Source organism: Seriola dumerili, unplaced genomic scaffold, assembly GCF_002260705.1.
Source record: "Seriola dumerili isolate Sdu_G_001 unplaced genomic scaffold, Sdu_1.0 BDQW01000104.1, whole genome shotgun sequence".
In the NCBI taxonomy this organism is placed as follows: domain Eukaryota; kingdom Metazoa; phylum Chordata; class Actinopteri; order Carangiformes; family Carangidae; genus Seriola; species Seriola dumerili.
The window spans coordinates 878285-895830 of NW_019174359.1; the positions used below are offsets into that span (position 1 = coordinate 878285).

The 17546-nt window shown below is 37.6% G+C and overlaps 1 protein-coding gene across 1 annotated transcript in view; it reads left to right on the forward strand.

The window, feature by feature from the left end:
* The window catches only part of ntrk1 (neurotrophic receptor tyrosine kinase 1), a 47131-nt gene extending 31948 nt beyond the window's left edge, over nt 1-15183 (forward strand). The window contains exons 14-17 of the mRNA XM_022746383.1: nt 5561-5733; nt 8544-8784; nt 10806-10964; nt 14896-15183. Of these exons, the coding sequence (XP_022602104.1) occupies nt 5561-5733; nt 8544-8784; nt 10806-10964; nt 14896-15081 (759 nt within the window). The 3' untranslated portion in view covers nt 15082-15183. The remainder of the gene's footprint in view (nt 1-5560; nt 5734-8543; nt 8785-10805; nt 10965-14895) is intronic.
* Nucleotides 15184-17546: the final 2363 nt, after the last annotated feature.

A 17546-nucleotide genomic window follows, 5' to 3' on the forward strand; every position in this document is an offset into this window, starting at 1 on the left:
AGAGAGTGAGATATAGGGTCGAGTGATTATATATATATTGCACTATAGATTATCACAGGTCATCTTGTGGAGCTGCAGTGAGTCAGAGCGCGCGTGAGCACAGTAGAGCGTGGGTGATATGTATATCTATATCTATCGGCGCGGATATGTGTGGAGAGTCAGGTGCTTATGATTTTTCGTTATAGACTTCAATGCCTTAGCTAATGTATGTATACGCGTTTATGTACTTCACACTTGACGCGATGTTTGCAGTGGAGGACTTTTATGCCTTACCGAGTTTCTAGAGGGATCTGCGGGATGGTTTTATTTATCATACGTAGAATATGAGTGGGCTGTATGACGTTTTTTATGACTTGTTTACTTGGGCCATACTGGATAGCCTAATTGACGTTTTTATGACTTCTTTCGATGCATAAGCTATAAGAGTGCGCGAGTTCGGCTCGATGAGCTGTGCAGGATTTTCACACGTCGGCGCGATGCGTATATATGCCATGGAGGCCGCTTATATGCGAGTGATGGCCATACTGTTAGGATCCGTTTTTTACGATTTTTTATGCCTTACCTATTAGTGGACCATCGAACGTTTTTATGCCAGTATACTATACTGAGATGCTAATACGTCTTTATGTACTTTTTATGGCCTCATGTATACTATGTAACTTTTTTCCTTACTCAAATAGCTATGACGTTTGTTATGCCGTTTATAAAAGCCTTCTAGTATTACTGATGAGTTTCATTGATTCCTTACCAGTATAGCTTGGCATGTTGTTTTTATTGACTTTTCTACTAGCCTGTACTAATATCTAATTACGCGTTTTATGAGTTTGGATGGTTATATACTATCGCACTTTATTATGCTTTTACTATACGTAATGCGTTATTTTGCCTTACGTATACTATAGCTTTTATGCATTACGTTTTTTAATGCCTTACTATAAGCTTATTTTTACTGGACTTTATCTACTATACTAAGCCAAGGCTATATTGTCGTTTTTATGACTTATTTAATGCCTTACTATACTATGAATCGTTTTTATGCCTTTATAATACATATGAACGTTTTTATGACTTTTTTTATATGCCTACTATACTATGACGTTTTTTAATGAACTTTTGATGCCAGTAATTATACTCTACTGTTTTTATGCGCCTTACGTTGATTCACAACTGATGACCGTTTTTGATGCCTTACCTATAGCCTATGACGTTTTTTTTGACTTTTTATGCCTTAAACTATAGCTTGACGTTTTTATGACTTTTTAGCCCTTACTATAGCTATGACGTTTTTTTATGACCTTTTATGCCCTTACTAATACATGGAGTCGTTTTTTGACTTTTTATATGCTTACTATACCTATAACTTTTTACCGATTTTTTATTGCCTACTAACAATGAGTTTTTAATGCACTATACTATAGATCTATGACGTTTTTCTTATCAATTGACTTTTTATGCTTACTATAACCATGACGTTTTTATGCCTTATATATTGATTTTTATCTTTTAATGCCTTACTTATGACCGTTTTTATGAACTTTTATGCCTTACTATACCATGAGTTTTCTATGACTTTTTATGGCCTTACTAAGGTTAATAACTTTTTACGATTGTGGTTTATGCATTATTATACTATCGACTTTTTTGGCCTTACTATAACTATTGATCGTTTTTATGGCCTTAGCTATAAACTATGACGTTTTTAATGACTTCTTTAAATGCGACTTACTCATACTATGACTGTTTTATGCCCATAGTATACTAAGTGTCTGTTTTTATGAACTTCTTATGCCTTACATATCGTACTGAGACGTTTTTTAGACTTTTTATCCTTACTATAGATACCATGACTCTCTTTTATTGCCCTTACTATAAAGCGGATAGACTTTAGCCATGACTATAGACGTGTCTATATGCATCTTGACTTTGTTTATGAATTTTTGTGGCTTACTATATCTATGACCTTTTATGCCATACTATAATATGTCGTTTTTATGACGTTTTTATGTCCCTTACCTATATATCTATGGACGTCTTGTTATACTTTTTGAGCCAACATAGACGAGTTGAGTTTATGCCAATTCTTATAATGACGTTTTTATGCACGCTTTTTGTGGCTTACTATTCTATGGACGTTTTATGAAGATATTTATGGCACTTACTATAAGTGCTTGAACGTTTTTTATGGGGCGTACTAGTAGTCATAAATTATGACGTTTTTCATGACTTTTTATGCCTTACCATACCATGACTTTCCTATGCTACTATACTGTCGTTTTTATGACTTTTCATGCCTTACTATACTATGATTTTTTATGCCTTAATATACTATTTCGTTTTAATGACTTTTTATGCCTTACTATACTATGACTTTTCATGCCTTACTATACTATGACTTTTTATGCCATACTATACTATGACGTTTTTATGACTTTTAATGCCTTACTATACTATGACGTTTTTATGCCTTTTTACGCCTTACTACACTATGACGTTTTTATGCCTTACTATACTATGACGCTTTTGACTTTTTATGCCTTATTGTATTATGACATTTTTTGATATTTTTATGTCTTACTATATTATGACATTTTTTCTAATTTGTATGCCGTACTATACTATGACATTTCAAAAAAAAAAATTTTGCATTACTATACTATGGCATTTTTTATGCCTCACTATACTACGATGTTTTGTGCCTTTCTATACTATCACGTTTTTATGCCTTAATATACTATGACATCTTTTATGCCTTGCTATACTGTGTGTAATTGCTGAACACAGAGAATGGACTCAAAAGCAGAACTTGACACTCAGCAGGTAAAGAACCAGTCTTTATTTAGAAATGTACTTGCTACCAAACACATAGAGGAAAGGCTAGAAATCTGATATAAATGGACAAGACGAACTGGCACCCAGGGAAGGGAACACTGAGACTAACTGGGGCAAGGGAGACAGTGACCCACAGGTACAACACATTGGCTCAAGTAATCACACAGGAGGGAAGCACAGGAGGGCAGGAAGTGCAGGGACCTGGAATGAGAAAAGAGGTGAGTGTGAAAATAAAACAGGAAACAGATTTAAGACACACGGGAAAAAAACAGAATGGACTTAACTGACAAGATGTGACATTATGACGTCTGATGACATTTTTAACCCATACTATATACTATGATGTTTTGTAACTTGCTATACTATGACATTCGTTGATGTTTTTATGCTTCACTATATTATGACGTTTTTTATGTTTTTATGCCTTAAAATACTATGATGTTTTTACGCCTTACTATACTATGACTTTTCTTGACGTTATATGCTTTACTTTAGTAGAATGTTTTTAACATTTTTATGACTTACTATACTATGACGTTTTTTGATAAATTTATGCCTTATTATTATGTCTTTTTTATGCCATATTATATTATGACATTTTTGGGCCTTTTTATGACCCAAATTTTTTCGAAATAAAAATATATAAAGTCGTTATGTCGTCAAGTTATGTCGTTTTTATGCCTTAATATACTATGACGTTTTTTTAATCCCTTACTATACTATGACATTTTATGCCTTACTATACTATCATGTTTTTTGATGTTTTTTATGCTTTACTGTACTGTGACGTTTATTTTGACATTCTTATGCCTTACTATACTAAGACGTTTTTTTTTNCTATACTATCATGTTTTTTTAGACGTTTTTATGCCTTAGTATACTATGACGTTTTATGCCTAACTATACTATCATGTTTTTTGATGTTTTGTATGCTTTACTGTACTGTGACGTTTATTTTGACATTCTTATGCCTTACTATACTAAGACGTTTTTTTTTGACATTTTTATGCCTTGCTATACTATGACAAATCTATGCCTTACTATACTGTGATGTTTATTTTTTACATTCTTATGCCTTACTATACTGTGACGTTTTATGCCTTATTATACTCTCACATTTTTGAAAATTTTATGCCTCACTATATTATGACGTTTTTGGGCCTTTTTATGCCTTACTATACTATGACGTTTTTATGCCTCAATGTACTATGACGTTTTTTGATGTTTTAATGCCATACTATACTATGACTTTTTATGCCTTCATATACTATGACATTTTCAGTCCTTATTATACTGTCACGTTTTTGACAATTTTATGCCTCACTACATAATAACGTTTTTGGGCATTTTTATGCCTTATTATACTATGACGTTTTTTGATGTTGTTATGCCTTGATATACTATAACTTTTTATGCATTAATATATCATGATGTTTTTTGACATTTTTATGCCTTTCTATTCTATGACCTTTTTGGGTGTTTTTATGTTGTATTATACTATGATGTTTTTTATGCCTTACTACACTATATATTATTTAGAAATGTATTTGCAACCAAACACATAGAGGAAAGGCTAGAACTCTAACACAAATAGACAAGACGAACTGGCACACAGGGAAGGGAACACTGAGACTAACTGGGGCAAGGGAGACAATGACACACAGGTCCAACACATTAAGGCGGGGTCAAGTTAAGTAATGACACAGCAGGGAAGCACAGGAGGGCAGGAAGTGCAGGGACCTGGAATGAGAAAAGAGGTGAGTATCCAAATAAAACAGTAAACACGATTTGAGACATGAGGGAAGACGACAGAAGGGACTTAACCAACAAGATGTGACATTATGACGTTTTGACTTATTATACTATGACGCTTTTATACTTTAATTTCCTATGACTTTTTATGCTTACTAATACTGTGCCGTTATTCCATAGAACACACAGCAGAAGTTGTCAGTGTTTTTAACAAGCTATAGGTACCTTAATACTTGGAAATGGTGGGGTCTGCAGTCCCTTTCCAAAATTGGTGCTCTAAACAAAAATATAATACATGTCCACAGCAGTAAATACATCTTTATGCAATTTTGGCAAAGATATACATGACTATAATGGATAAATGGGGCAAAAACTGGAAGAATTAAATGCTTAGGCCAGTGACCTCCCAAGTCACGAGAGGTCTTATACAAATTGGATTGTCTGAAAATCTTGGGTTATGTAGATTATATGTTGAACATTTCATGCTTTAGTCATAAAATGAACAATTGTTTTGCCTACCTGCCCCACTATATGACAGAAATATTCATCAGATATGTGGGTTTATATAAAAATATATATGTTCTTATATATGTATCTTGTCTCACATCATCTTTTCGTCAATTCTTCATATTTAATTCTCAAATTCATTCTCATAATACCAAACAGATTGAACATCTTCTCTTCCAAAGCATGGCCAGTTATTCCCTCAGATAATGCAGTGTACAGATCTGAAATACCAAAGCACACATTATCAAAAATTAAAATTTTTTAAATGAATTTGTCATCACATCTAATTCATGATGTCTAATTAGTTCTTGTATTGAACTTGAAGTTTATTTTGTGTTTCTTATTGTACTGTATTTTATTTGTGTTATGCAAAATCTTATAGCCATCAGTTTTATGTCTGTCATATGGGTTAAAAAAAAAAAAAGAATAAGCAGCATGTTAATTTAAATGTGTGATCCTTGTGTGGTCACAGACTCTGAAGGACGCCAATGAGTCGACCCGGCAGGACTTCCAGAGGGAGGCGGAGCTGCTGACGGTGCTCCAACACCAGCACATTGTGCGATTCTATGGCGTCTGTACAGATGGAGAGCCACTGGCCATGGTGTTCGAATACATGCGGCACGGAGACCTCAACCGCTTTCTTCGGTATGTTGCAGACCTGCTCATGATCTCTGTGCTTAAAGGTTAAACCCACTTAGCTGACCTCAGTGGATGGTGTGGTTCCAGTGGTTGCTCAGCATTAACCCTGGATTCTGTGTGTTTAAGCAGAAATGCACAAAGCATGAGGACGACCGTGGGACAGTTTGTACTGTTTGCACAGTTACTGTTATTCTTTATATTTTTGATGTTGCTGCTTTTCCTCCATCTCTGCACTTTAAGGTCTCTTAGGTCCTATTAACATTAGCATAACGTTTAAATGATCTGGGGACCTCAAAGTAGTCAGTGCTTGAAATCCCCTGGAAATGTGCCTTTGTTTACAAATCAAAAATCAAAAATAAATTGTCCTCTATGTTTTGTTAAAGTGATTCAAACTCTTGCCTGTCTTCATTCACAATTTTATCTTCCCTTTTCTTCCACTTACAATTCATCCTAATGTTACAGAAAAAGGAGGCTGCAGTGAATTGTACAGAGGAATATTTTGTTTTGCTAAATCAAAAATGGGAAAAAAAAAATCTTGTTGCTTCTCAGGCAGGTTTCATTATTTGGGTGCAAATGGGATTCAGAACATTTCAGGGGGCAAATATATAATATACAAGGTATCCTCCCATCATAATAACAAACCGAGTCAATTTCAAATGTGGCAGGATTTTATTTGAATACTGATGGACACAGTAAATAACCAGATTCAGCATTTAAGCAGAAATAGACAAGTTTCCTTGAACCGAATTCTGAACTAATGTGATATCTCAAGAAGGGATTGTGTAGCAAATTAGTTCATAACAACACTTGAAATGTATGACACTGTGATGGAAGAGTCTTTTAAAACATGTTCTTTCAATCATTTATACTGCAATTTAAAAAGTTTAGGAACCTCCAGAGAGGCTGAGACAATGTTGTCCTATTAGAGCTCACTTGGCACCTGGGAAACCATCTGACAAAACTGTTAGAGCAGACACAGTTGATGCTGTCTGCCAGGTGTCCTCTACAGGAGACAGATTGGGAATGAAAACACACACACACACGGGCATGCACACAGACTTTGCCTGAGATATATGTTCACGAATGGATGGAAATCGCATTTCCAGCAGACAGAATGGGTGAAATGTCTGAGGGCCCCCACAATGCAGCTGCTTTCCCACCCTGCCACCTGCCTCTTAAACTAATAGTGATTGTATAGACAACTTCCTTTGTAAGGAGGGGACAAAGTGGAGAGGAGAGATATTAGGATGGATGGAGACACATCATCTGGGATTTGCTCATTTAGGCTGGAGTTAGATGTGAGAGTGGGTGTTTATGATCCACAAGAACAACTGAGAGTCAATGTGCTCTGCATCTCTGAATTGCATTATTGCAAATCAATTGTAGGCGTATTACAAGCCTTGTGTTTTCTATTAACCATCACTGTCAAATGGCTTTATTATGGCACGGTCACGCTGACCATGTCTGTAATGCTCTAAAGAGCTCATGCATGTCAGAAATGTTCAATCTGCAGATTGCATGCCGAGTTCATTGTCCTGCAGGTCAACCAAGGTTGATACCATAGTTACCAACATACTAAGAAAGCAACCCCACTGTTGATTAATCCCAACAGCCAATAGAAACAGAGAAGAATAGCAGAGGCCAGCCCGTGCTTTTCTTTACATATGGAAATACACAGAGTCCCCTGTACACTTCACAGAGGACAGGAGTTCAGCTCCTGTATATGATTATAATCCCACTGAACTCCAAAAAATCTCTTCTACAAAAAAGGAACATATTCTGTCATCTAACGGTGGCAATAACTAAAAATGACTTGAAACTGGCATCAAAATCAGACGACAAACGCATCTGACCTCAAAACTACTTTCAAGTACGCAATGAAACTCCAGAAATGGCATATAGTGTATAAAATACAAGCTAACTCCCCATCAGAAAAGGCTCACTGGATTGAAAGATTTTGTAGAAACAAGCATAGTTTTTTACAGTGATGACATTGATTGTGTAACCAGCTCAATTAAAGGAGATATTTGCATTGTATTGAGTTCTTTCTGTGCTCCAGTCAAAACATAGACTGATTCACTTACTTAGGACAATCCAGACCTGTTACCTTGAAACAAGTTAAGATAATGAAAGATGAGGAATTTCTTAACTTGCCTTGCAACATGTTCTTTTTAAACATCAGCAACTTCACAGAACTTGAGCTGATGCACAGCTCTGACACCTGCAGTCGTCATCCTGGTGGCAGCTGAGTGACAGAAATAAAACTGTTCATGTAAATGGATACACTGTGCTTATGTACAATTTTTAGGTAATTTTATTATAGTTTTTTGATTCACTGTTAAAGATTAAACCAGTGCCCCCCAACCCTCTTGGCTTGTGACCTCTCGTGTAGTTGGGGCCATTTGTCATGTACTAGAATAAAAGCACCTCAACCAGCCACAACAGTAAAATGCTGCTCATCCACTGTTGCATCAGAATTTGACATCTAATAATGTAATATATAATAACATACTGTATCAGTCACTGGAGCTATATTTCTGCAAAAGTACATTTTGCTGATAATACTTTTACTTAAAAAGGATTTTGGATTCTGTGCTTTTAACTGTGATGGAGTATTTTTACATCGTTGTGTTAGTACTTTTACTTAAAGGTCTAAATACTTCTTCTACCACTGCCTGGGTCCAATTTTTCTAATCTCACATGTCCCATAACAACTGTCAAAAAATAAATTAAATAAATAACATTTGGTATTATATCACAATAATATGGATCAAGCAGCTTTGATCTGGAAACACTCATGTCTCCTGTGTCTGCAGAGCTCACGGCCCCGATGCTCGTATCCTGGAGGAATCGAAGATGCCGCCGCTGGGTCAGCTAACTCTGCCGCAGATGCTGCACATCGCCGCCCAGATCGCCTCGGGCATGGTCTACCTGGCATCGTTGCACTTTGTCCACCGCGACCTGGCAACCCGCAACTGTCTGGTGGGAGAGGGGCTGGTGGTGAAAATCGGAGACTTTGGCATGTCACGAGACATCTACAGCACAGACTACTACCGGGTAAGTGGCTGGAAAAGACACAAAGACAAGATCGTGTTTATGATTTTCTTTGGTTCTGAGATGTCCTGATTTCTCTGGAGAATTCACAGACCTCACTCTGAACAGCTTTTACTGGAACGTCTTTCCACAGAAATGAAATCTTACTAAATCTCATTATAGCGGTGAAATTAACCTTTAAGACCCTTCTTGTTTGCCCAAAAATCCAATCATGGGAAAAGTTAATCAGCTGGAATCACAGGTATTCTGGAAAGTTATGTAAAGGTTGCAGAATCTAAATTCTCAACATCTTTCAGCCTCAGCTGCACTGAGGAAATGTTACTGTATTATGGAGCTTAAACAATTAGACGATTAATCTATTTGCTGATTGACAGAAAAATAATCTGCAGCTACTTTGATAACTGATCAATTGAAAAACTCTTCTGATTTCTGATTATATTTTTCTTGAATACCAATAAACTGAATATCTTTGGTTGCCAGGCAGAACAAGGCAACTGAAGATATCAGATAGGACTCTATGAAGTTGTGATTAGAATTTTATTTATTTTATTTTTTTTGGCATTTCAGACCTCAAACGACTGATTAATTGCTTTAATTGCCCATGTCTCCTTTGGTAGCCTGATTTTATGTTTTTAAATGACACGATTGCTTCAAAGTTCAATAAATAGTCCGTGAAATTATTTATTCAGCCAACAGGATGCTAGTAATGTAAAGTTTTAAAATGTCATACAGATATACATTTTGAATTCCAAGCTTTTTGAGGGCCCTGCCTATGTTGGGGTCCGAGGTACTTAGTTCTACTAATCCCCTCACTACTACACCCCTAGCTCACCTCTGCTTATCAGATTTATCACCAGCACTTAACATTGTTTTACCATTAAACTCTTAACATTTGTATCCTGTAGTTTATGGATGCTTAAACATCTCAACCATTCTCATAATAGGATCAAGACTTCCACCAGGGCGGCGATGGTTCCTTAATTTTGTCATTTAATATTAATAAAAGTTAAAACATCCCGTCTCTGTAGTTTAATCAAACTATCAGTAAGGAGATAACGTTTAATGTTTGAGTCTTAGACTGTAGATACAGTCCACAGCTTTTTATCTTAAACTTAAACCTTTGTTCTTGGCACTTTGAGTATTGAGAGTCTAATGCCTTGAATGTTTAGAGTTACCTAACACGTAAAGTTAATTCTCATTCTGACTGTGAGGCTGTCAACTGGTTTGTAAAGGTAGTTTTCACTTTTTCAAATGGTAAATATTGAATTATGTGAACATCAGCATGGCTTGTCCTTGTCCTGAGACGTGTTGTACGTCATTGTTTCCTTAAGTGATCTGTTGGTGTATGTAACTAGTAACCTGGGAGAAACTGTGGAGCACTGTATTGTATTTACAGTTTATTCCATCTGGTGAAACTTTTCAACCAAACTGATTAACAGTGCTTTGCTTGCCGGCATTCTTCAGTTTGAAAGGCCTTGGTGAGTTGAGCCTGATTCTGATTGGCAGAGGTCATGACATGCACCAGCATGATTTAGCTCTTCAGCAGTTTGTACCAATAAAGATTAATTCATCTCTTCATACATCACTGAGAGTTTTTCATGCACTCCAGTCATTAAGGCCACGTAGCTGTTGTGAAATTAAAAACATTACAAATCAAAGAGACTATCAAAGCTGATTTTGGTGGCACTGAGTTAATTTTCTTTTTCACATTGAATTGAACTACAATGAACTGAAGCTCTTTTGGATGTTAAACCTAATTTTTGTCCAGAAAATGTGCCTCACATTGATTTCAAGCTGCTCTTCATGTTTGTTAGTTCAAGGATGAAGAGGAACAAGAATCTGTTTGAGACTTGCTTAAAAAAATGTCTGTGTTACAAAAGGATGGCTGTCTGCTTGATTCTATCAAAAGATGATCAAAAAACGTTCAACCATTTGCCCGTTTAGCGTGTAAAATAATGAGAAAATGCTGCATATGAATTTCTACTGGATGTAGTTAGTATACATAGCCTTGATTTCCTCCTCAGGTGGGTGGACGTACCATGCTGCCGATCCGCTGGATGCCCCCGGAGAGCATCATGTACAGGAAGTTCACCACGGAGAGCGACATCTGGAGCTTCGGCGTGGTCCTCTGGGAGATCTTCACCTACGGCAAACAGCCCTGGTACCAGCTGTCCAACAGTGAGGTGGGTCGGGACAGAAAGTTACTCAACAACTAGTGTTATTGTTCTGCGGCACATATTTCTGTCTTATGACTTTTTTTGTTGTCTTTCTGTTTTCATTCTACCAAGTGTTGCTTATTTTCATCAGTCTTATTGTTGCTAGTCCAAGGAAACGCCCAGACAAACAGGGGTCAATTCACTCAAACTACAAATAAGACATTTTCTCACTTACCTTTTGTTGTATGTAGTCATCCAGAGAATTTAGTTCGATTTGCTTTTGTTTTTCTGTGTCATCCAAAGACAGTGAGTGGAATTTCATCTGAGCTGCTCAAAACACTGAAAAATTGTTACCCTGGATGATTCACATAACCCACCAGTTTTCATTGGAACTGCTATTTCTTTTCTTTTTTCCAATGAAACCTGTTACTGATTGTTTAATGAAAAATATGTTTAGAAGGTAAGACACTTTGAATATCATGGAACAAAGACCTTCCTCATAATTGCAGAACCTGCCTGAGAATCATTGTGTTTTTAAGTTTTCTTCAGCAGAGTAATCCCGTTTTCTGTACATTCGTGGCGACATTAGAAATCAGCATACTTTTAATGGTGCCATCTCGACAACATGTAAACATATAGGCTAAAAACCTACAGGCCATCAATGAAATAAAAAGAGTATTTTTGTTTGACCAGTGGTTAGAAGAACTTTGAGATAGTCATCATTTCTCTTGACGGAGGTGCAGACTGTGTGTTGTTGTGGACAGAGTCCAGCGTTCTGCTCTCAGGTTTGAACTTGACACTATGTGCTCAGATTTCCTGTCAGACATTAAAATTTATTTTGGCATGAGGTTAATTGAATTTGATCTGAAACCCTCAACAAATGAAACTTAAACTATCTGAGTGGCTAAGTGGATAGATGTTTTTTGTGTGTGATATGGATGGAAATTCCCTTTAAAGTGGAGAGATTGTTTCTTTCTGGTATTAGTTCATTAGTGATTTACCTTCGTGATTCTCACTGATAAGAGATTGAGCATTGTTTTATAGCTTGTGCTGCTGCTCATACTAGTGCTAACACATTTGTAAATGGCAGCCTGAGATGTTTTGGTGTTCAGGTACTAATATGAGTTACTTGTACTTTACTTGAGTTTTTCTTTTCAAGCTACCTCATACCTCCACTCTACTTTCAGGGGCCAATGTACTTTTTACTTATATGCTCTTCACACTGTGTATTTTGCACATAAAACATATGAAGAGGATATAAAATATGGTGCATTGTTACAGATTAAACTACTAAACAGTAAATACAGGTGGAGTTGAAATGATTGGTTCAGTTATCAATAAGTTAATTGACAGAAAATGATCTTGATCATCATTTAAGTCGAACATTTCATTGTTTCAGCTTCTCAAATATTGAGAGTTGCTGCTTTTCCTTTTTAATTTTTCACTTTTTTTTTTCTTTTTTAATAATTTGGACAGAGGAATCATTGCAAAGACACGACTTCTAGCTCCGGCTCATTGTGACAGGCATTTCTCAGAAATTTCTTTACAAACCGAACAATCAGTCGATCAGTTGAGAATATAAACAGCAGGTTAATCCATAATGAAAATGACCACTGGGTACAGCCTTATATAAAACAACCTCATCCAGCTTCAGCAGTAAAATGCTGCATGTTATACATGGATATTTTTCTGCATTGACTATTTTTAATACTTAAACTACATTTTCCTGATTGTACTTAGGAGTTTTTTAATGCAATGACTTTTACTTGTAATGGAGTAAAAGTATTTTAAGTTAAGTAAAGGACCTGAAGACTTTCTCCACAACTGGCTTTAACATTTTCCTCGTAGTTGTAGATGCTTCAGACCATATGCTGCTGAAGTTTTACACGGCTCTTAAAATAATCAATAAGTTCATAGTAATTAAGGGCAGTCCAGTCTAGCCCTCTCAGCTCAAGCACCAAGAAGTGGGACTCCATTGTAACCACAGCGGTGCTATTACAGCACGAAACCCTCTCTCCTTTCAAGAGAAGGGTAGATCACTTTTCCCTTGCACTCAATTCTAATCTCATTGGTTTTCATTTTTGCCCAAGGCCAATGAGCTGTAACCTTGTTAACCTAATCTGTCTCAGCCAATGAGGGACAGGTGAAATTATCATGTTGCCTAAACATGCAGTGGCGTAGATAAATCATCCAAAAATACTGACTTGGCACACTGTGGCGACGGCGGCGGCCATTTTGGGCAACATTATGAATTTTTCTGTGGAGCTGTGAAGCTGAGTGACGGCTCAGCGCTGACAGGCCTCTTCTGTTCAGTGGATCGGGCCAAGGTTAACAATGGGGAACAGATTGAGTCAGTAACCCTTCCAATGGAGAGCGCAGGGAAATCCTCTCTCACATCCTCGACAGTGATTTATTCACTGAGCAGCAGGAGCGTGTGAACTCAATCAGTCACTGCAGCCATTAGTGTCTGAGCTGGAGGTTATTCATGTTTTGGTTGCGCTCATTTGCCCCCGAGCTCTCGGCTAATGGACACATATCTGCAGATGCTAAAGTCGTGTCTGCTTATTATTTTTATTATTATTTTTTATTTTATTATAAATAAAAAAAAAGGTTTGTCCTTGGTGCAGGAGAGACGTTGGTGATTCAAAAAATCTGTGTGAATGAATATACATTTGTGATTGTCATGGTGTGTAATTCTGTAACTGTGTGTGTTTCAAGGGACTGCAGATGAAATGAGTGTGAAATTATAGTACATGGTCCCATACAAAGAAAACAAACTAGAATGGCAATCAGTAAAACACATACCTCCACCAAGGCCAAACAACCTACACATGTCCGTCAGATCTGGACTATTATCTGGATCTGCACCAAATTGAACAAACTCATAGATCTCAATGCCATAAATATGTCTGATTCTATACATCAAGGTCCACAAATAATTTCCTATAGAAACTGATGAACTGAAAAAAAATGCCCTATCTTATAATGTTGGATCTGGATCTGTCGCACCAAAATTAGAGGGGTTGTTCCCCGGCCCCCGCCCCATCGCTCCACCGAGTTCAGTACGTTTCTCCTACTGCCGACAAATACAGACACAAGACAAAGCGTAACCTCCTTGGTGGAGGTATTAAGATTTCAGCTGCCCTCTCAAAATGAAGTAGGTGCATTGAATTCCATTGATGGGGCTCACAGCTTTGAAAACTTTGCATCAAAAAATCACCAGCATCTCTTTCCAGAAACGATGTCCCTGTTACTCTAGATAATGTGAAAGGACACATCATTAACAGTTTTTTTTTTTTTTATAGAGACTATTTCTTTGGTCAAAAGTTGTTCCAACGTCGGTGGATTATCCAGAGTAACAAGGTCATTGCCTCAGATTTTTTTTTTTTTTTTATTAAATGTAATATTTCAGTGTTGTGAGCAACACAAAGGAAATTCTGTTCACCTTCATCGGCAGTAATGTCAGAGGCAGACATCTCGAAACCTTGACAAATTAAACCAGAACTATTTACGTGGTTTCATACTAGAGCTATGGTAGACAGAGAAATGTGAAGACAGTGTTTGAGGTTTAGAAACAATGTCTCTGTTACATACAGTGCGAATCTGTGCACAAAAAAAGAGGGACGGCGATGTCGGTCAGTCTAGGGGGAAAAAAGTATTAAATCTTAAATCTTTTGTAGCTGACATCACACATATTGTGTCATTTCCTGTTAGTACAGAAACATATCAACATACTTTACCAGTTTATACTAACTGCTAAAACAGTACACCATGACAATATCGATATCGGCCTCAGAAACCCAGTACTGACCAGGCTTTTCTTGATACGGCTGAAGGTGCTGCGGGTGAGACAAGATGATATTTTGAAAGTGAAAGGTGAATGTAATCACAAGATCTTATTTTGATACACAATATACTTTTTTCAATAAAGCTTTATTTGAAATTCCTACCCCAACAGGCCATCGAATGCATCACGCAGGGACGGGAACTGGAGAGGCCACGCACCTGCCCCAAGGAGGTGTACCTGCTGATGCAGGGCTGCTGGCAGAGAGAGCCCCAGCAGAGGATGGTCATCAAGGACATCCACAGCCGCCTGCTGGCCCTGGTCAAGAACCCACCGGTTTACCTGGATATCCTGGGATAAAGGGGCCGAGAGGCAACCAGGGAGCGGAAACCAGAGGCTGGGGAGGCAGGAGGTTTGATTGGAGACTGAAAAGTTCTTTTAATTCCATTAGGTTCCTCTTTGTTTAAGAGTCTGCTTTTTCTTTTATCCATTAAAACACCAGTAGGAAGTAGCAATTCCACAGTTCTCCCAGTTGCAGCTTTTCCAGCCTTGATGCTTGACGAACAGTACAAACAGTTTGGCAGCAACTGTTTCTGTTTGCAGTTTTGCCCCCGCCACCCCCGACCCTGACGTCTGTTTAATTCCCCAGTTGTTCTCTGGAAACCTGTCAAATGTTTACCTAAGTGCTTAATGTTTATCTGAGGTGGGAGCCTGATGGAGGGACATGCATGGGTAAGTGTTGAAGTAACAGTATATGGGCTTTACGTTGCTGGGGTGTGATTTGAGATGATAGCTCGTCAGGGATTTTTGTCCCTGCAGAGGTTTAGGAGCGGAGCTGCAACTCTACTGCTGACACACGTGTGTTGAAAGGTGATTAGAAAATGAAACGGATGATTACAAGAAAGCAGACTTCACATCATGAGTCAAAAGTGAAAGCCAATTTACAGATTTCGGGACAGAAGACAGTCCTTTGTATAGTACAGTCAATGATTTTGGAGACGTTTTGATACGGGAGGTTGTTTAAAGGCTTTCAGTAAATGTATATAAGCTACGTTGTACAATCAAAACCTCGAAAGCTTGTTTGTTTCTCACGTGTGAAATCAAGTGTATCATATGAATATTTTTCAAAAGCAAGAACAAAATGTCATCTATTAGCAGTGAAAGTGTTTCCTGATATATTAACTACTGTGTTTACATTTAATGCTGTCAGTTTTACTGTCAAATATAATATGAAAAAAATGTACTTCCAAAAAAAAGAAGAAGAAAGTTTGACCCGTGGCCCTGCTCGTGAGACGGACTCAGGGGTGGCTTTTTGTACAAATGTTAAACACGCTACTGTAACAACCTTCAACAGTGAAAGCACTGCAGTGAAACTCAGTACGGGGGACGAAATGGTGGAGAGGTGACACACTGAGATGGTTTCAGAGGCAACAGATGGATTAAAGTGAGTGAAACTCCAGGAGGAGAGGGACAGATGGCTCTGAAACAGAGACTGGAGGTGAGGCCACCACCATGAAAAAAACAAAAAACAAAACCCAAATGGGGCATTTAGAGGGAGGAAAGACCATTGTGATGCCTTTAAGTGTAAATACCGAATGTACATACTCTGTATCAATGTCTAAAAAATATATATATCTTCATGTATTGTTACTCCAGCACTTTGTATATTCTGCCCTTAAAAAAATAAACAAACTTGATAAAAAAAAATAAAAAATGGCTGCAGCGTGCGCAGGAGCACCCCCCCCCACCATCAGTCAATCCATCATTATCATATGCTTCAGAAGGAACAATGATTTGGGATACCGTCTGTACTTAAAGTTAGACATCTTAACAAGGCTATTCAAGAGCTTTCCATTATTTTGACGAACTAATCAGCAACCTGCGTCGTCTCTACGGGATGCTCAGCAGACAGTTATTGAAAAGGAATAATCAAGTTTCATATTGCCTTACCGCCGGCCTTCCAACAAACAAACACCCTCCAAAACCAAACCCCTCTATCTCTCTACCTCTCTCTCTACCACCACCACCCTCCCTCCATCACTCTGTATGCAGAGCGTCTCCAGGGAGTGGTAATGGATTGTGAGTAATGCTATCATCCCTTTCTTTCTCTCTACCACCTCTGCTGTACTGGGGGTGTGGGGGGTGTGGGGGTGGGGGGTGGAAACACTTGGAGGACTCATGTCTGGCTTATTGTTTCTTCTTCTAGCACTCGGAGCCTACAGCCTGGTTGGATATGCAATATGACTATAAATAAGAGCTGGAAATGAGGCCACTTTTAAAGTGGTACTCCTATTGGAGCTTCACAGTGGGAAACTTTACTTTTTAATCTTCCACTTGGTCATATAATGCAAAGGATATTGATTTCTTATGGTAATTATTTCTTCCGATTCATTTTGGTCTGTGTTTACTGCTAATAATAAATCACTGTGAACTTTAATATTCATCCTGTAAGGCAGTGAAGACGATGGCCGAGTAGGAAGAGAGAACCCCAACACACAATGTTCTCACTATGGAGTCAAAGCCAAAACAGACAAATCAAATAGAGTTACAATGAAAATGACTTGTGTTGGAGGTCATGGTTATCTAATCAGAATTTACAGTTTAGTAGTACAGCGTTTACTCTTTGAGCTTTGTAGCTTTCAAATCCAAAGATGTTTCAGTAAGTTACACTTCAATTAGCTCATTCTGAAAAACTACACACACAAAAGAAAAGAATTCCACATCTTACAACTAATTTGACATTTCCTGCATCCGAAGAAGAGGACGCGGGAAGATTTTTGTAGAATTAAAACTTCCTGCAGTGATATGCCTTTTTTAATGGTTTT